This window comes from Micromesistius poutassou (assembly GCF_964030765.1).
Source record: "Micromesistius poutassou genome assembly, chromosome: 3".
Taxonomy (NCBI): Eukaryota; Metazoa; Chordata; class Actinopteri; order Gadiformes; family Gadidae; genus Micromesistius; species Micromesistius poutassou.
Window position 1 is genome coordinate 13,593,037 of NC_140273.1, and position 20,802 is coordinate 13,613,838.

The following is a 20,802-nucleotide window of genomic DNA, read 5'->3' on the forward strand; positions in this document are numbered from 1 at the left end:
GCCCCCTCCCCCCCCCCCCTTCATGTCAGCTCTTCATCGGTCTCCTTTTTTTTAATGGCGTCCATCTTCACTCATCTTCATCAAGGGGCGCCAAGGCTAGCTTAGCGCGACGCTCCCCTCCGCACTCTTGAGAGGCTGGGCCGCAGATGGCAGTTTATTGTTGCAAATAGGCAGTCTCGAGGTTTTACACCTCAGGTCAACGAATGGCTGAGTGCAGTAATTTCACCAAACACTGATTACCAGATGTTTTTCAAGGAACGCCACTGGAATACTTGATGAAGTTTATTCTGACGGGCCCTTGTAGAATTTGTAATGCAATCATGCCTCTTTCTAATAAGACCAATTAAACGGTAATAGATGCCGGATATGAAGCCAACAACAATAATCGAGACACTAAAGCCCGCACAGGTTTTTATTTCCATCGCTCCGTTGGCTTCTGGCTGGCGTTCCCCTTTTTGCTGCATCACACGCTTAGAAACCTTTCCCTTAGCCCTTAGAGTCTAGGGGGGGGGTTTCCGTCTAAGGGGTGGTTTTTGTCTAAGGCTTAGACAGACCTGTAGACACAGGCCTTTAGGAATCACACAATGTTTTTCAGAGGAAGATGGTGGAGTTCTGTTTTGGTTGTATATACATGAAGCTGTAATGGCATTCTCCAACTCCAACAGCTCCACTTAAGTGTTCGGGCATCATGTCACCCAGGGGTTCACAAACTTTTGCCTGCCATGATATGCACTTCTGATCAAGGAAGGACCCACTAAAATGTTTTTGTTGTAGAATATGCTACATCCGGACCATTACCATGTCAAAAATGTTTGCTAATTTGCGTCTATGCAAATTGTTTAATTTTCGGTCTTCAAACATACTGATGATCATTGAACAGAAAAAGCACGTAGGCATGTACATATACATAACAAATATATTTACATTTGCCAACCCATCTCTCTAACTTTATAGTTTATAGTATAGTATAATTCCCCACTCGGTCCCCTGCTGGGATCCACTTATGTGCTCCGACCATCTGTATGAAAACCAGCGATTTAAACATCTCAACTAATCTCCTCATGTGGATGTCTCTTTCAGGGTCACCGGAGGATGGCGGCAAGCCGTTCCAGTGTCCTGTGTGCGGGCTGGTCATCAAGCGCAAGAGCTACTGGAAGAGACACATGGTAATTCACACAGGCTTGAAAAGCCACCAGTGTCCACTGTGTCCCTTCCGCTGTGCTCGCAAAGACAATCTCAAGTCTCACATGAAGGTGAGATGGTCGTTCCTCTTCTTCCTCTCTGCTACCATGACCTTTCATCTCTACGCGTCTGTACACACACACACACACACACACACACACACACACACACACACACTCACACTCACACTCACACACCCACCAACAGCCTCAGGAACCATTCATAAAAATGACATGGCTTCACTTCATGTATACTATTTACTGTTACTATTTAGTCATTTAACAGGTGCTTTGCTCTAAAGCATCTTACAGAAAATGTATTTTTGGACATAGCTCATTAATGAGCAGCTGGAGGTTAAGCGCCTTGCTTACTAGACCGCAGGCATTGGGGTTCAAGCCTGGAGCCTTGTGTCCGGGAGTGCCCTAACCAGGAGCCGTATATTGTATAATATACCATATGAAGACATTAAAATAATGACTAGAATGATGTAACGGCGTGCCACAATATATGGCATTCCTTTCACCGTGTCGGAGTATAATAAACACAGATGCACTTCAACAGCATTAATACTGGGTCTGTCTCAGCCACGTCCGCCAGAGTAACAGCATGGGTAATATGTTTAATTCAACAGTCTAGACCAACTACACCACCGGCAAACGTCAGCGAGCCTTAATTACGCTTACAAGCTTACACCTGCATTTACCCTACACCCGCATTTACTCTGCACCAACACGGCACACCTCTGGCCCCGAAGGCCCCGAAGAAAACGCGGCGATCCCTTCTTGTTTGTACTGTGTAATTAACTGCCCCCCCCCCCAAAAAACAAAAAAAAAAAAAAAGTTTTTTCCCACCGCCTCAACCAAAACCTGCCCCTTCTCAGGTCCATCAGCACCAAGACCGCGGCGAGACGTTCCAGTGTGAACTCTGCCCCTTCACCTCCTCGCGCCACTTCAGCCTGAAGCTCCACATGCGCTGCCACCAGCACTTCCCGCGCTCGGACCTCAAGGTCAAGGAGGAGGTGACCACGGACACGGAGGGCGAGGGCTCCCTGATGGGGGACAGCATGGCCGACATGCGGGGCGCCTCCCCGTTGCTGTCGGCGACGGGGGACGGGAGGCCGCAGACGTCGCCGTGCGTGGACGCCTCCACGAACCACGTGCACATCAAGGAGGAGCCCCAGGAAAGAGACCTGTCTGTGCTTTCCCCCTTCACCATGTGCAACAAGGAGCTGCCGGCCGGGCTTGGCATGGCCAGCTCCCTGGACCTCTCGGGGGTGGGGGCGGGGATGAGGTCCAGTCCGGGGGGTCCGGCCACGCCCTCGCTTTTCAGCGGTGACATCAGCAGCAAGACGGCCACGGACCTGCTTATGAAGCTATCAGGTAAATATCAATGTTTATGACGTCTTTTGAGTCCTGTTTTTATTGGCACGTCAGAGCCATAAAATAGAAAAGCTTTCATCTGTTGTCAATGTCGGAGCAGCTTCGCTTGTACAATTCTGGAAAAAGAAAGTCAACCGTTTTGGCGTTTGCTAAGAAAAACGTAAAATAGGACAATATTGCCACACACTCGCTCACTTTTAGTCGAGTTGTAATATGTTGTTGAACAGAACATGATTATTGGCTCTACTTAAAAAAATGTTGAGTGCATGTTTTGCAAATAGTTTTTCTTTCATAGAGCAGTTCAATTTATTGTTTATTCAGGGAAATTGGCTGAGTACAAGGCTCTTTTACAGCAATGCCCTGATAAGAGGACAGAAATACAGGGTGTAGAAAAAACATAATTTCAGTAATTACATTGAATAAAATCAGAAAAATCAGAGTTAATTACAAATGTAGTATGAACATTGATAGAAAAAAGCCGTTGATCATTTTAGTTCTCTGCTGTTACCCATACAAATATTCCAATTGAGTGTACTACAGATGGTACAATGGTCTTGTCTTGACTTAAACCCTCTCTTCCACCTTGCAAGAGAGGCCTTTAGCAAGAATATGAACCCCTTACTCAGACACAATTGCAGTGTGGGCAGTATCAGCAATTGCCTACAGTGGCACCTTTCTGTGGCCTTTTTTAGCTGTTTGCTTCCAGTGCTGCCTTACCTATGTTTTTCATTGTGCCCAATAAACTGCACCGCTGACAGGAATGCTACAAGCAGATTTCTTTCCGGCACCGGTACGGTTTAACTTACGCCGAGCTACCTACCGTCTCGCGTTTCATTGGACTAGCCAACGCCTTTTATAGCAGCGACTGAAAGGAAGAAGAAAAAAGCAGTTAAACCACCATTCGACAATCGACGAAAATGATTCCATCGCTGCTTTCACATATGGCCGTACAACCGTCTATTCTCCCACTATTCTCCCGACGGGCCTTATATGTGAATGACATATCCTGACGTTGGAAAAAACTGTCCTGAAAAAAGACTACCCCTGAGGTAATATTTTAGCCGGCGGAAATGTTAATTACCTTATATGTGAATGAGCAGTAGAATGTCGACATTTCACTCCAGTTGAGTGGGCGTGTTGATGACACTTCGGTCTACGTTTGCATGTCATTGAGTGGCACCCGCACCCTAATCGATAATCTGCCTGTTGTCTTTTGTTCGCTGAATGGTTTAAAACATATTTAAATGTGGCACTGCTTTTTCTGCGAGTCATTCGTGGTGAACGCTAAATGATAGGTCTTATCATAACCCTCAGAGTACACATCATACAATAAATGACAATACTTGAGTTCACAGCTGCACGCGTATATAGAAAACATTTTTTTTATTATTATGTTTCCTGCTGTCGGCTCCCAGAGCGTAGTCGAGGAGCACAACGGATACGTTCCCTCCATCGCCGATGTTCTCTCGGGAGTAACGGCAGTGGGTCTGCTTATAGGTTTGAATATGGTTAGAATGAAGCGGCCACCGATTCTTGACAGGCTGGGTACTTTATTCTTAGTTTCACTAACTTTACAGTACACGTTTGCACCGACACAACCAGACTCGTTCATTACTCCAATAAACGGACACACGCTAACGCTCGCTCTCCTCGCTCGTCCACTCACACACACACACACACACTGCCATTCTCGCACACACACATGCGCTAACTCTCGTAACAATTGTTATTGACAACAGTTAGCTGAACATTATAGGGTCCGTCCTTCCACTCCCTGCTTTCTCAGTTAAACACAGAAATCAACTACATTTGTCCCAGTGTTTGTTAGATGTAAAATTAAGCCAAAAAAGACGCTCTCTTCCTCCGGCAACGCAGTAGTTCGCGACGCCTTTCTTCTTCGTTGTTTCTTCTATTTGTCTCTAACTCATGCTTCAATCTTTCATTGATTGATGCGGATGTTGTGGATGCAACGGAATATATGATGCATAATTGCTGCAGCAACATTTAAGATGATCGCGATGAGTTCTGCCCGTTCTGCCTCCACGCTGTCTGCGGTCAAACAAAAACAAACCGAGACCCTACGTCATATCCCGCCCCTTGCAAGCCCGCCCCCCTAAACCATCCGGAGATTCTACTGATGCCTGAGCGACACCGATGTCCGCATATCGGGCATCAAGTGTGAATAAGTGTGGATGACCCTCACTGTCGAACCTTCTGATCCACAAATGCGGAAAAAAGACAGAGGACATATGTGAAAACGGGTTGCAAAAGGTTTCTACCAGGTTTATCTCAACTCGTGCACTACGGTTAGGATAAACCTAAGATAAAGGATGTGTTTGTGAACCCATGGTTGACAAACGCATCCAAAATGCTGATCTGAGATGCTGGGGAAGCTCCTAACACATTGGAACTCTGTGTTATACTGACAAAAGACATCCAATTCTAAAGACTCAGACGAAGCTTGATGTTCTTGTGTGGCGTTGTCAAGTGTTATGACAACGTTATGTCACGATACAAGTGCACGCTGGATAACAGAAAAGCAAGATGAATAAAAGGCTCTGAAAATAGAAATGGCGTTCAAGTAGAGGTGGACAAGAGAATTTCTATATACTTTTCTTTTTTGATCTGAATGTTTTACTCTACGCTACACCGAATGAACTGCTCAATAGTGAAGCAGAAGAACACCAAACCTTTTTTTCTATTGGTGTTGTCGATATGCTGTCAACAAGCAGCACCTCAACAAAAGTTACAAATGGCAAAACTTTTCAAAACTTGCTTCGCCCCTGCAACCCCGACAATGCCAACCAGGCCGTGTTTACACGCGCTTCGGCGTGTTGCAAAATGTCAAAAGGACGCACCGGTTTGTTTTTTCCGGAGACATTGGGAAGATTGATGGGAAGAGGTTGACCAGGGTTCGGTGGCAGGGTCAGGGCTGCGGCTGCCACGCTTCCCCTTAATGCCACGTAATTAGATTGAGATCTCCGGCGAGGAGGCAACAGAGAAGGCGAGAGAAGAAAAAAAAGCCCGGGAACATTAGATTAATTAAAATTTTATGCATAATTCATAATTAAAAAGGAATTCATAATTTGAGTTGATTAGCGCCCTCAGCACCATCCCTTGCCCCCTCTGGGTTGCACACACAGACGAAAAAAAAAAAGAGCCAGGAGTGCTTAGTTAACTCGAACCAATCTAGCAAGCGTGCCCTGGCCACACACGGACGCCCGCTTCCTCCCCCCGCCGTGCCAGTGGTACCTCATCCACTGACTACCAAATCAGGCTGAGGCCAACTCCCGTGGGATCCAAAAGGGCTGCTCGCAATGTCAGCCCAGTGTCAAGCGGGCTGACGTCTTACGTAGTCAAGCCAATCTCTCAGGTAGAGTGGACAAGGACCCTCTCCCTCATCTGGAAGGACAATACGAGAGTCTAATACACTAGAATTAGTGACAGATGACCAGGGGTAATACATAGATGCTTTCTGATGGCAAGATGTGGTTGGTGTTTAACAAAACGGAGAACACATAGTGCTGGATGTAAAGGGGACTTGCGGTGCCGATGTCTCTGAGAGGCGGTGAGCAATGGCATGGAGGAGACGGACAGAGTAAAGGTGAATAAGTTTCTCCTGGGACCTCCAGGCTCCATTTCCTTTGACCTCCCTGCCAGCCAGGATAGAGTGTGCACACGGGCAGCTCATCCCTCCTGCTTTTTACACCTCTGTCTCGTGCCTCAATCCCACAAGAACCCTGTGTGTGTGTGTGCGTGTGTGCGTGCGTGTGTGCATGTGTGCGTGTGTGTGTGTGTGTGTGTGTGTGTGTGTGTGTGTGTATGTGCGTGTGTGTGTGTGTGTGTGTGTGTGTGTAGCAGGCATAGCGGGACACATTGTTAAGAGGGTGAGACGAGAAGCTGCAGGGTGTAAACTGGAGGAAAACCAACAGAAACCAGAGCCAGAAAAGAAAATGACCAACAAACCAACAAAAGGCTCTGGTCACACCTGCCATTGACATGTGTCTTGGGTGGTTGAATCCTCTAAAAGTACAGGTGTGAATGCACCCAAGACGCATTGAGGACACGTTGAGATCTGATCGCTGAGACTGCTTATAAAAGTTTTCATTAAACCGAATACCTTTGCTTTGTCCGCCGCATCTGGACATTCGGTAATACCCAAAGCGATGTGGTGTCAAAGCGTGTCATGCATCAAGGGCCAGTTGGTTTACCAAGGAACAGACTCAGCCCGCATTGTTTTGATTTCTCCCTCCCCTTTTCCGCAGACCAGCCACGTGGAAGTGCATTGCGGCGTCTCGCCGGTTAAAAACAACAACGCATTTGGTCTTCGCAAACAGAAATGATGTACGTCTTTATTTGCATATAGAGCGGGGGAGTGAAAACCGATCACGAGTGGTCAATCGAGATGCGCGTGGAGACGCATTCTAAAGAAACAAGAGCGATTTCTTCCTCACCCCTGAACCCCCTGACATAATAAGCATATTATTTCTACAGACTGGGGGCCGGGGAGCTGTCCTGTCCTGTATTCCACTTTGATTCCTGTCCTTGCCCACTGACACAAACGTCAGCTCGCTCCAATGTGATCCAGATTGTGATTCAGAGAAGAAAGCCACCGGGGCACTTGAAATGCACGGCCCCTACCCCTGCAACCAATGGACAGGGGGAGATAATAACAGTGATGGGCACAGTGGTCTCCAAACACGGCCCCACCAACACTACCACCATCCCCCCCCCCGCCTTGGTGACACTGGCCTGACCTTGGTGTGACCCCGCTTGGGTGTGAATAATTGGCATCCCGGGGTGTTTCCGGAGGTGTCATGTCTGTTTGTGGGGCTCCAAGAGTCGTGTTTTTATCCGTTCTGTCGTTGCCTTGAGAGAGGCTGTCATGTTGTGATGTTTCAATGGCTTCCGCTGCGAATACGTGTAGGGCAGTGTTCACTCGTGTTTTTGAGCATAAAGGGTATTGCTTAATAATACGCCGCCGATAGCTGCCCAAGACGACCATTGGGAATGTATTACTATACATTAGCTCTTATGCATAGCTATTGTAATAGTTGTAGTGTAATTATTGTAAAAAATCCTCCACCATATGCAAGACATGTGGTGGGCACTACTGTGAATAATGCATTCGTTCTTAGCATGGGTGACTCCAATGGGAAATTAACCCTTAACCCTGCCAGGGTTTCTGCCATGCTCCACCAGTTGAGCTACACAGGACCATGCATGCCTACAAAATGTCGGCTTCAGAATATAGGCTCGTTGTTCAATCCTGCAACTTTGCAGTCTCAAGTGCAAACATGGGCAGAGCTTCATATTTCTGAGACGCTACAAATGTTATCCATATTATTCAGCGCAGACCCAAGCATATCAGCAGTCATGTTAAAGTAATCATTTCCTTACCTGATATAAACATCATCTCCCAGAGCATACTTTCATTCCATACAGTGTTTATACTAGGGGACCACCATGGAAATGCATCACAGCCCCATGCACAGCTGCAGAGAGGTCCCGTTCCGGATCAACTCTTCTTAACAGAGTTCAATGTGAATAGGCAGCCAAATTCTGCAGCGGGAAACCAAACCAAGCTATCAAACAGTCGAGAAAACAACCACCTTACTTTGCATCAATATGAATGTATCAGCCTAGTACTGTGTTTATTGTTTATAGTGTTTTTAACCGGGAGAAACCCAAGGTGCTTTCTGTCTGCAGCCTTAGCGACGAGGATTTGACCCGTTAAGCGAAGCTAACCTAAACCGCCACTCCAAAACTGAAAGGCACCTCAAAGGGGACAAAGTTCACATGCGAGGAAAAAAACCAAAACAAGCTCACTTCAGCCTTACGTGTCATTGGATTTGTTGACCAAAGCGACGTCCTTCTGGTTACTGTGGCAACATGGCTCTGGAGTTTAAAAGCAGGGGCCTGTGTCACCACCGTTCCCGCCTGGCCTTGTAGAGAGAGCTATGGCTCAATCCCCTACAGCCAGCCGGTCTCTCTAAAACACCTCAGGATCAAACCCGGAGCTAATGATCTGAATCCCAGGGAACTCACTGTTCTCGGCCAGCATCCCGCTATAGGCCGGACGTTGAACGCCACCCGCATGACTGCTAGGTTGTTGTTTTGTCCATTGGTCGTGGTGCTGTGATGTTTTTCAGAAAAGCGTTAAATATGAGTCAGAAACTACAAAGGCTGTTCTATTTATCAAGCAGCATTAATCAATGTAAATTAGTCTTTAATTTAATATTACAGGCCCAGGTCCAAATATGTATCTGTTCTCAGGTGTCGAACAACACTTGATGTCGTAAACACTTGTTCAATATTTTATCCAAATAGAAACAAAATTGCTCTCTTTTACATTTGTAGTCTATTAAGTCCACAAACACATGAGCTAGTTTGAACAAAAGTTAACACTATTCCGTGTTCTCTGTAGACTGTATGTTGGCTGACACGCGGCGTTGTAGATGTGGTATTAATGTGCATCCCCCTGACCGCTCATCTCTGTGTGAGGAGACAAAGCAGGGCTCTTCTTGTGTGTGACCTCTGCTCCATACATCCCCACTGCAGCCATCAGTATCACTGTCCACTGTCTCACACACTGTCAGCTATTGTTGCTGCTCACGCTGCCCTGCGTAGTATCTCTCTCTCTGGCTCTCTCTCTTGCTCCCTCTCGATCTCTTACTCTCTCTCTCACTCTCTTTCTCTCACTCTCTTTCTCTCGCTCTCTCTCTCTGTCTCGTTCTCGCTCTCCCATTTTCTCTCTCTCTCTGTCCTATACGCTCCTTCACATAATCTGCCCCTCTATCTCTCCTGTACTCTTTATTTCTCCCTCACACATACTGCCCCCTCTATCTCTCCTGTACTCTCTCTCCCTCGACCATACTGCCCCCTCTATCTCTCCTGTACTCTCTCTCCCTTGACCATACTGCCCCTTTATCTCTCCTGTACTCTCTCTCCCTTGACCATACTGCCCCTCTATCTCTCCTGTACTCTCGATCTCTCCCACTCTCACATACATTCTCTCCCATACTTATAACTCCCCCTCCTTGCCCTCGCCCTCTCTCTCTCTCTCCCCCCCTCCCCCCCCATCCCTCTCTGTATTTATTTGATATGTCTCTGCCTGGAGAGAAAGCAGCAGGCAGTTGTTAGAGGGGGTGTGGGCCAGTGTGACAGAGGTGGGGAGCTAATGAAGTTATTTGACGGCAACCCTGGCCGCAGAGCAGGAGGTGAGGCGGGGTGGACAAGCGGCGGCCAGAGAGAAGGACCAGGGAGGGAGGGGGGGGGGGAGAGATGGAGATAAGAGGGAGGGAGGGACAGAGATGGAGAGAAGGAAATAGGGAGAGCTGGAGATGGAGGAACGGACAGAGAGAGGGACAGGGGAGGAAGAGTGTGAGGGTAAGAAGCGGGCGGGAGTGTGAGAGAGAGAAAGGGAGACGGATAGAGCAGGGAAGAAATCGAGCTATAGAGGGAGAGATAGAGTGAGCGAGATGCAGTCAGAGAAGGAAAGAAATGGGGGTGAGAGAGAAGAAAAGAGCGGCAGAAAGACCAGGTGTCACTGGGGTGTGATAACATGAAGACGAGCTGATAGCGATCATCTGACATGGGCCAGAGCTGGTCCTACAGTGGTCTACACAGGAAGCGCTGCTGTATAATCGTACACGCCAAAGGGAAGAGATCAGAGCGCACTGGGTTGCCCAGTCATCCAGCAGGAGAGAGAGCTATTTCACTCTACAAGATTCGGTGTCGTTCTGACCAAATTGTCAAAGTCACCTGCACACTAAGGCATTCTAGGAATTGTTGTCAGGCTGAAGCTGTAGTGTAAGCACTACAAATACATGCTGAATCATTTTCCGTCGTCTTGCTTTTTTTTTTTTTGTCATTATCAGGTAGATTTTGGCCTGGGGAAATTAAAATCTAAAAACCTTTTTGATTATGCTACTAAATAATTCAGCGCTCTGTAACATAGATTCTCAGTAGCAGTACCGTATGCACACCCCCTATTTATAGTGACCAGCCAAAAGGTCATGGAGTGGAGTGACTTTGTGAGCGAGGGCAAGTTGCCTGGCTTCTATTTGTTGTAGTGGGGCCACAATGGCAATGGAGGGGCGGGAGAGAGGTGACAATGTGCAAGTATTCAGTTTACATGTTTATGAGAACGTATAGTACAAGTGTTGGTAGTGTGTGCGTGTGTGTGTGTGTGTGTGTGTGTGTGTGTGTGTGTGTGTCCAGTATAGTGAAGCTGATTCTTCTGTAAATTTGTTCTTGTGTTGGTAACTGCGTCGGTGTAATCACGCGCGCGCATGTGTGTGCGTGTGCGTGTGTGTGTGTGTATGTGTGTGTGTGTGTGTGTGTGTGTGTGCGTGCACGCGCGTGTGTGTGTGTGTGTGTGTGAGTCTGTAAGGCAGCGGCCGTGTGCGCTGTCCCTGTCTGATCCAACATGGCCGAACATGCTTCTAATTAGAGGACGTCCTTCCAGGTGCTGACCAGGTTATACTTAGTCCGCCCGCTGACATCTGACGGCGTGACATTTCCAGCTGGTGCCGCATGCGACCCCACACCGCTGCCCCCAAACTTGAAGGTCACTGCCCCCACCCGCCACCCGTCTCCCCCACACCAAACCTCCCCGCCCTCCCCCCGTCACCCCCCCCCCCCAGTCACCCCCCCGCCACCATTTGAACCAGAGCCCTGGCTGGCATGCCACGGACGAGGCGGGGGCAAGGGGGTGTTGGGGCGTTGGGGGGGGGGGGGGGGGGTGCGGGCGGTGGGCAGCTCGCCTCTGCCGGGGCATCACAGAGGTGGTGGTGGTTACAAGCACCTGTCCCCTCTCCCCCTCTGATCTGGTGTGTTCCTGTGGCCTCCACCGCTACTCCCCCGCCCCCGCGGCGTGGATCATCATTAATCAGTGCTGCCGGGGCCAGCACAAATTGATGATGCGGGCAGAGGGCATCGGGCCCACGGTGGTCAGAGATGTTAGGTTGAGATGGCAGGGTGAGCAGCGGAGCACCGCTCTGCGGGGGACCGCACGGGATCCGGACACTGGCCGGCCCCAAGACTGATGGCATAGCTTCCTTCTCTGCCGCGGAGGTGTGTGTGCGTGCATGCGTGTGTGTGTGTGAAGATTTGTGTAAAGATATGTCGGTGTGTGTGTGTGTACGTTAGCAAAAGACAGATGGAATATTAAGGCTTTTTTGGGGTTTGCCCTTGCAGCAGTATGTATTTAGGTACTTGGCAGAAATTGATTGAGTGCAAGTCACAGCCCCTGATTGGTTTGACCCTACCGAAAAGCATTTTAAGAATAGGAATAATCTATAGTTATGCACTCCCATTTAGTATTTGTCTGGCATTGGATATTAGGCTATTATTAGTAGAAAATGTCATTCAATATTAGAGCAGCCTCCTATTATTTATAAAGGTGAAACCACATCATACCCTCAAGTAAGTATATTATATCAGTATACAGTATATGGGGTCGTGTTTGGAAAATACTTCCATATGATTGTGGATCATATGGAGAAAAAAAGGGTAAATTCAGAAATCTTCTCCTGCCTAATAGTCCTATGGCGGTCTAATTCCTTCTGTTCTGTTCTTAATATTTTTTAAGTGTTAGATGTGATTCTATAAGAACGCCAGAGATTATTGTATTATTAAAAAAGAAATGTCAAATAAGCATTTAACAGCATATAACAACTAGGGAGGAACTTTGAAGTGTCACAGAGACACAAAGAAAGACACTGGCGGCATGGTCTATTTTCTCGGTGCCTATCGGAAGTCGCTCCGTGTCTTAATTATTAATTATTCATCCAAGGCAGATTAAATGTGGCCCAGTTTCCCCCAGTGATGACTTTGGGGCCGAGATGCAGGCCACTCGTGACCGCCTGCCCCTTACGCTCACAAGTCCTCACACTGCAGACACGCTAAGCTAAGGTATCACAAGTCCTCACACTGCAGACATGCTAAGCTAGGTTTTCACAAGTCCTCACATTGCAGACATGCTAAGCTAGGGTTTCACAAGTCCTCACAATGCAGACATGCTAAGCTAAGGTATCACAAGTCCTCACACTGCAGACATGCTAAGCTAAGGTATCACAAGTCCTCACACTGCAGACACGCTAAGCTAAGGTATCACAAGTCCTCACACTGCAGACATGCTAAGCTAGGGTTTCACAAGTCCTCACACTGCAGACATGCTAAGCTAAGGTATCACAAGTCCTCACACTGCAGACATGCTAAGCTAGGGTTTCACAAGTCCTTACACTGCAGACATGCTAAGCTAAGGTATCACAAGTCCTCACATTGCAGACATACTAGGCTATGCTATGTGTCCCAAGTCTTCAAACTGCATACATATTTTGCTACGCAAAGCTAATGTTTCAGCCAGTTGAACAAGGTTATTGTCTCAGGTCTAATGGAGAGGGAAGTAAATTAGAGGAACCGAAAACTGGCTGGTGTTACAGTGACAGATATAAATAGAGGGAGGGGGGTGAGACAGGGAGGTATATACAGTACATATAGAAGGGGACAGAGGTGCAAAGAAATAGACATGGAGAGAGACCAGAGTGATAAACAGATGCAGAGAGAAAGAGAAACAGAAGAGAAAGAGGAGAAAGTGAGAGATCCAGACAGTGACAGAGAGAGAGAGAGAGTGAGGGAGATATGCCCTACAGACGTGGAGGATGACGCTCCTGAGGTCTCACCATCTGTCCTGGCTCTCAGTGGGTCTGATCTTGGGTCTGTTACGTCCATAGGCTTGAGGACAGTCAAGAAAAGAAACCAGGACTACCTTTGACTTTGGGCTCCGTATGGCCCCCGCATTTGTGTATGAAAATGGAGGATATGCAATGTTGTCTTTGCCATTAATGTCGCTATTTCACCAAATAGAATCTGTGAAAAAGTTTGTGAAAAAAAACTGAAATCTGTCCTTTACCTTGGGACCACTAGATTTATTACATTGCCACTGTATTCATGTTTGGTACATTTCTCAGAATTGTTATTTTTATAATTTCATCATGTAGATATAATAACATTTTGTGTTCACAGTGGACATTAACGCAAAGCATGTTCCACTATTCAATTCTACACATTTCTTAAGAATGGCTGCCATATGACCTTTCATTGGGGATTATTTTCTTTCTTCAGACTATTCATTAGATGGAACAGAGCACCGTGAACTTTTAGTTTTTCTCCCCCTTACTTCAGTTGCGGCTCTAACAGGAAGTAGCTGATTGTATCTTAAGCTACTTAATGTCATGGCCTCTGTTGCCGGGCTGGGCGATTACAGAGGGCAACAATCGTCTCCGGCTTGAAATCCAAATAAACCCAAAACCTGCAAAACTAATTCTGCTTTTTTTTTGTACACATATCTAGTCACGCATCTTATCTCTTCTGCACAGTTCCCTCTTTCACCACATCGCTCTCTCTTGCATTCCCTTTCCCTGTGCAGCTTCCTCCCCTTTCCAGCCGCACCTCTGACCTCATGTTCTTCCCCATTTCCTGTTTCAGCTGCCAATCAGAGAGAGGCTCTGAAGTCCCCGTTCCACCTGAAGGTGGAGCCCCGGTCGGAGGAGGTCCTAAGCCCCAGGCCGGCCTCCCTCTCCCAGGGTCATGCTCAGCCAGGCTTCCCCCTCTCCGTCCTCTGCCAGGAGGGTCCCAAGGTGGCCGTAGGGGGGGGAGTGGCCGATCGCCCAGCCGGGCCCCTGAAGCCGCGGGAGGGAAGCCCCATGGCCAAGAGCAACTTGCTGAACCAGGACATCAGCATCAAAGTGGCCTCCGAGTTGTTGATGAAGCTATCAGGTGAGAGTTGCTGATTTGTTTGTTAGTTTGAAAAAAGTTAAACAATCCATATACACATAATCTTATTTTAACAAGAAAGAAAAAACATATTCATGTCCTGGATGACATGAATATGTATATTATTGAGATTGCTTGTCTTCCTTGTACAAATATTATCATAAGTTACTTAATGTGAATATTTAATGTCATAACGTTAAATCACAATATCCTGAATTAAATACCATTCTAAACCGTCATCCTGACGGTGATTAAAAGGAGAATATGATCATTTGGTTATGGTTTCAAACCTTTCCCTCTGACATTTAAATTCTATTGACATCAATTTACAGCATACATCTTCAGTCATAATTGATTTGGGACGATCAAAATCGATATCTCTACTGCATGACCGTACCGCTCAAAGACAATGAATAATACTTAATTATTGTGTATATATAAAAAATGATAAACGAAAAAAGAAAAAAATAATTCCACTCACAAATGAATTCACAGCACCAAAATATTTCCGCAAATATACATTTTTAAAAACTCCAACCCATGTCCATGAACATAGAGGAGAAACGTACATCTTGAGTGCGATGTTGTCAGAAGTCATTTAGGATCCGGTGGTGAACCGTTCCACTGATCTTTATTGCGCTGTTGGTGTTGAGCTCTGGGTGTCTCAGATCAACCAATAGCAACACAGCGGCAGGTCAGAGGTCAGCTTTCTGGCCATCATAAAAGGATTCTGTTGTTTTCCCCTTTTTTCCTGTGGCCCATCTTTTTAGAAAGCTCAAATTGAGAGCTTCACTTAGGTTGGCTGTGGAAGGCTCATCGGGTGAAATACTGTTGTTCCCCTGCGCTCTCTGCCTCAGATTGGCCATAAAGCTGTTTTTTTGTCTTCCATCGGCAGTATAGAGGTCACGCCTGCCTTGACCCTCCATTTTCTTTCTATCCTCCTGTCCGTCCGCGGGTTTTCCCATCGCTGGCATCTGAAGACAGTTTGGGCGGTTGGAAAAAGGACCAGCCCTCTTGTTTTGTTGTTGTTGTAGGTTTGCTTGTCTGTTTTTTTCCTCCTTTTTTTCCTCCTGTGATGTCCCTCACTAAAGCACAACAAATCGATCGCACTCGCTCTCTTTCTCTCTCTCTCCCGCTCTCTGTGTACGGCCCAACGCACCTCCAATTAAACCCAGTGTAGCCCTGTGTCACGGTGGGAGATCATCGTAAAATCTGTCCTAAACTTAAGTATTTTAACCCTATCACAGAGAGGATAAGCAACATTTGAGCATTTTTTTAAATCAAAATCCTGCTTATTTTCGTTTGTTTCGTTGCAGGGCAAATTTGTGGTACGCTCTGTGGTTTTTCCACCGACAACCCAGTCGCTCTTGAATAGTACTCTCTGAACTGGTGTACACACTGTGTGTCATCATCATCGCTAATGAAGGTCTGGAAAAAACACACGCACACACAAGCCCCGGGCAGGTCCGGTTCAAGTGTTGTTGCCGACAGGTGTTTGTCCATTGTGGGCCACTGCGGTGCGTTCCCCATCTCATCGAGAGCCTCATTTGCTCGAGTGTGTCATCATTATGTACAGATAGAGTAAAGCCGCCAGGCAGAGAGAGAGAAGCGGCACCAGAACAGGGAACACGGGAGCAAACAAAACACATACGTTATCTCTCCCCGACGCACACACGCACGCACACTCGGAAGAAGATCCATGTCATCTCCGCGCCCACCGGGACGGAAACACGCTGCTAATCTGCATTCAGAAACGCTCCGCCGAGACGGAATATAATGAACCCAGACGTAATGCACGTAATAGGGTGCGGAGGGTGAGGACAACAGCAGTAGGACGGTCGCCTGTGCGGCCGGCAACGCAGACACACCCCCCCCCCGCCCCCTCTCCCTGGTTGCTGTGGCCACTCCCTCCGCCCATGCGAACGAGCGCGCTGGTACACAGGCACCCCGCGCACCCGCTGCCATTGTTCTCCCAGGGCCGCCTGGTTCTCACTGTGACTCATGCTGCCGCCGGTGGCTGCTGCAGCACTCCACGTGTGCCGAGCCGCGCCGTGTTGCCCCCCCCCCCCCCCCGAGGGCAACATTCCAGCCTCTGTGTGTGTGTGTGTGTGTGTGTGTGTGTGTGTGTGTGTAATTGTCCATTTTTTGACAATTACAAAAAATATGCTTGTCACAGAAAATATGGTATTGGTAATGGCGTGTGTGTGTGATTAAGGAAGATAGGTCTTTGTGCGTTTTTCGCAATTGAGGAAACGAAAAAAAAAGGCATATATTGGTCATTGTGTGTGTGTCTAAGGAGGATATTTGTACGTGTAAGCAATTGGGATGGCGAAAAATAACATTGGTCTGTGTGTGTGTGTGTGTGTTTAAGGCGGATATGTATTTGTGGTCGTAAGAGATTGAAATGGCAAAAATAACCAATTGGTCATCGTTTGTGTGTGTTGTTGTGTGTGTGCGCGTGTGTGTGTGTGTCTGTGCGTCCATGCACACGTGCGGCTGCCCTCCCATTGTCCTTTGTTTGATCACACCACGTCTCTGTACAGCCGTCTCCCTCTCCTTCTCCCCTCGACGTCTCCCTTAGCTCTGCTCTCCTTCCTCCTTCCTTCCTGTAATGACCACTTCCTGCGTCAGGCGTTACTGCAGCTGTGTTGTGTTGTGTTACCCAGGCAGTGGTTACCAACCCCCCCCCCCCCCCCCCCCCCCGACCCCTCTAAACCTCTGATGTCGCTTGGCGAGCAGCGCTCCCGCTACGAGCCTGACCCGGGTTAGGCGAAAGATGCTGCAGTGTGTTTGTTGGCTCGTTCGGCCCCGCCGTTCCGCTCTCTCTCTCTCTCTCTCTCTCTCTCTCTCTCTCTCCCTCTCCCTCTCCCTCTCCCTCTCTGCCCCCTCACACGCAGTCCTCCAGGAGTACAGTGCCGGTCCATCGCCATGGCAACAGGCGGGGGCGGTAGATGAAGAGGGCTGTCTGGAGTGACAGCCTTGACAAGAGTCTAGACCCTTAGATGACCCTGACGGAGGGGGAGGGAGAGAGAGAGGGAGATAGTGATAGTGTGTGTGTGTGTGTGTGTGTGTGTGTGTGTGTGTGTGTGTGTGTGAGGAGGACAGGAAAAGCAGACTCGGGGAAAGGTTGTTGCTGTGTAGCGGCGATGTGTGAAGATGGTTGTGAGGTTCAAGGGCTCGGCGCCCTCTAGCCTTCCCTGTGACCCCCGCTATAGGTCACCGCAAAAACCACGGCAACGCGGAACCAAAGGGGGGAGGGGGGGGGGAGAAGAGTGCTCCAGAGATAAGCAGACCACTGTCTTTGCGCTGAGAAACGGAGCTATTAGCTTATTCAATGATGACTTATTTCCTCGTCCTGGGTGAATAGCGCCGTTAGTTGAGGCGAAGCCTAATTGAATTTTTTTGCAATTGCGCCCTCTGCCTCGGCTGGACAGTGAGCACGAGCCGGCGGTGCTGTTATGATCGCTACCCATTGTGCCGAAACACGGGTTGCATCATCCCCTTTAACTAGGTCACTTCTGTTCCCCACACCCCCCCCCCCCCCCACACCCCCACCTCGGACACCTCTCTCCCCATCTCCCGTCCGCGCTCTCTCTCTCTCTCTCTCTCTCTCTCCCTCCCCCTTATCAAACGCAGCGTAGCGATGATGTCGCTGCTCGCGTCAATCCTCCTCCTCCCCCCCACCTACCCCCACATCTGTTTAAACCAACCCCCCCCCCCCCCCCCCCCCCGGCACCCTCCTCCCTCCTCACCGGTCTCCCGGTGGTGTCTTGGGGCTAATTACGCCCAGCTAAACCCTCCCTGGCGCCAGCAGCTAACGCGGCACCAGCAGATGGGCACCGGTGTAGCAGGGCAAAGGACTACATGGCGTCACAGGACGATGAGAGGGATGGCTGAGGCTGGGTTGGGGGGGGGGGATGGGTGGCGGTGGCTGGTGTAGGGGGGTGGGGGAGGGTGGTTGTGGTGGCCTTTGCTTGTGCCCCGCCATGCTGGCTGTGTGTGGGTAACAGCCGTGCCACCCACCCACACACCATGCAGCCGTGCTCTCACTCGAGGTGCAAGAAATCTCACGTTTGCACCGGCCAGGATCTCGGTCTTTTAAGCCGGGGATAATGGCGCCACCGCCACCCACTGTGACACCCCCCCCCCCCGACACCATTGCGAGCATCGCCACCGCCATTGCCCCCGAAGCGTTTCGCTGGTAGCCTTTTTGCTTTCTCCAGCGAGCCGCCGCTTTGGCTTAAATAAACTTTGCTTCGTTCAGGGGTCCCTCATGTGATTAAGAACAACGGGACGGGATCCCGGTCGTATCGGGGAGGGGGTACGCGCATACGGGTCGCGTACATGAACAACGCATGAAAGCCAGGTGGTGAGAGAATCATTCCCGCAGGTAAGCGGGTAGGTAGGTGTGAACATAATAACCGAGCGTCAGAGTAAGGTCATCTGAATTTCAGTGGATGCGAGAGAAAAAAAAAGCCCCACGGCGCTCGGGGGTGCCCAGTGCACCATTTTAACTCCTGATGCTGTCATCGCGGGCGCATACCTCATTATCTGAAGCTCCTCGGAGCTCTGTCAATGGCCTCTCCACGCTGTCTCAACTGTGTGCCCGCTCGGCGACCCTGCCTCACTCCAGCACTGCCGGACTCCATCTTACACTCCCTCCCAGTGTGTCTCCCTCCTCCCGCTCTCTCTCGCCCTCACTCTCCCAGTGTCCCATCTTACACACGGTCTCTATCCATCTCTCTCTCTCTCTCTCTCTCTCTCTCTCTCCTCCCTCTCTCTCGCCTCCCACTCTCTCACCTTCTCTCTCCCAGTGTCCCATCTTACACGCTTTCTCTCTCTCTCTCTCTCACTCATATTCCCTACAGGTCTAATTTCACAGACACGCAGAGAGTTGCTTCCTCTAGTGTGCTGCTATTTGTGTCTGCTTCCGGGATGTTCCCCCCTTTTCTGCCATTTTCTGCCCTCCAGTGATGGATGTGTTGTGTTGTGTAATTGTGGCAACGTATAAAATGCATTATACAATAGTATTATTTATTATTGATGAGGGTTTCATTCATTAGCCTTCGGTTCAGCTGCACCGCCACGGATTTATCATCCGCTTTTCAATCACCCTATCAACGCATTTTTTTGGTCTCAGACCCACAGGAAGGCTCTGTGTGTGTGTTTGTGTGTGTTTATATATAGAGGTCGGGGTTTGGAGGATGTGGCCGGTACCAGAGACTCTCCTTTGGACACGGCGTTGTTAGTCAGCCCTGGTGGTCTGTTGCTCCTCCCTCATCCCAACCCCCTGATCAATCACGTTGTAGTTGTTGTTGTGTGTGTGTGTCTGTGTGTGTCTGTGTGTGTCTGTGTGTATCTGTGGTTGTGTGTGTGTGTGTGTGTGTGTCTGTGTGTGTCTTTGGGTGTGTGTATGTGTGCGCTGTGTGTGTGTGTCTTTGGGTGTGTGTATGTGTGCGCTGTATGTGTGTGTGTGTGTGTGTGTGTGTGTGAGTGAGCGTTCCGCTAGGAAGCTGAGCTATTTAAAGCTAGCCGGCTGTAGGAACAAGTGAAGCAGCAGCAGCAGCAGCAGCAGCAGCAGCAGAAGCAGTAGCGCCGGCCCCAGCCAGCCAGCCAGCCTGCCTGCGGAGCGGAGCGGCAGTAGCAGGCAGGCAGGCCGGGGGGGCTGCTGCTGCTGCTGCTGCTGCTGCTGCTGCTGCTGCTGCTGCTGCCGCGGTCTCTCCCGCATGACACGCCGGGCTCTGCACTGCAGCCTTTGAAGCGCATGAACTCTTCACCTCCCCCAAGTCTGAGCAGGTCGGCGAGGGTGCAGCGGAGGGGAGGGGAGGGCCAGGGAGTTAGAGGGAGGGTGAGAGAGAGAAAGAGTGGAGGGGGGGGGGGGGGGGGGGGGGGTGGGATGCAGAACATTTGGACAAAGAGGGAGGGGGAGAGAGAGAGAGAGAGAGGGAGGGAGGGAGGGGGTTAGAGAGGAAGGTACAGAAAAAGCTGAAGGAAGGAGGCGAGATGGAGCCTTAATGACAAAGCGTTCATCCTCTCTCTCCTCTCTCGTTCTCTCTCTCGCACTCTCTCTGTTTTGGTCCCTTCCCTTGAGCCGGTCCCCTGAGTGTTTTTTTTTTTTCCCTGGCATTGTTCCTTTCTTCTCCCTCCCTTTTTTGTTTATCTTTCTTATGTCTCTCTCCCTCTCCCTTATGTCCCCCCCCCCCCGTCTGCCATTCATCTTCTGACGACGATAAGGCAGATTTGCCTGCTTTGAATCCGTTATGGCACAGTGGCATGTCGTCTTTTTGCTCATTTCACTGGAGGTGGCGCTGTGTGTTTTTTTAATTTTTTTTGTCAACCGCCACATGCTGTTTTAACAAACACTCACACGCGCTCCCACAGACACAGTAGGCCTTTTATGTCCAGGCTGATTCGAGCAGACACCCAAGGTCATAGTTGATCAGTAAAAACAGAGCAGCCC

The 20,802-nt window shown here is 49.1% G+C and overlaps 1 protein-coding gene across 1 annotated transcript in view; it reads left to right on the forward strand.

Moving 5' to 3' along the window:
• Positions 1-20,802, forward strand: part of znf827 (zinc finger protein 827) — a 65,107-nt gene that overhangs the window by 20,201 nt on the left and 24,104 nt on the right. The window contains 3 exon segments of the mRNA XM_084465195.1: positions 1,081-1,253; positions 2,063-2,561; positions 14,055-14,345. Of these exon segments, the coding sequence (XP_084321321.1) occupies positions 1,081-1,253; positions 2,063-2,561; positions 14,055-14,345 (963 nt within the window).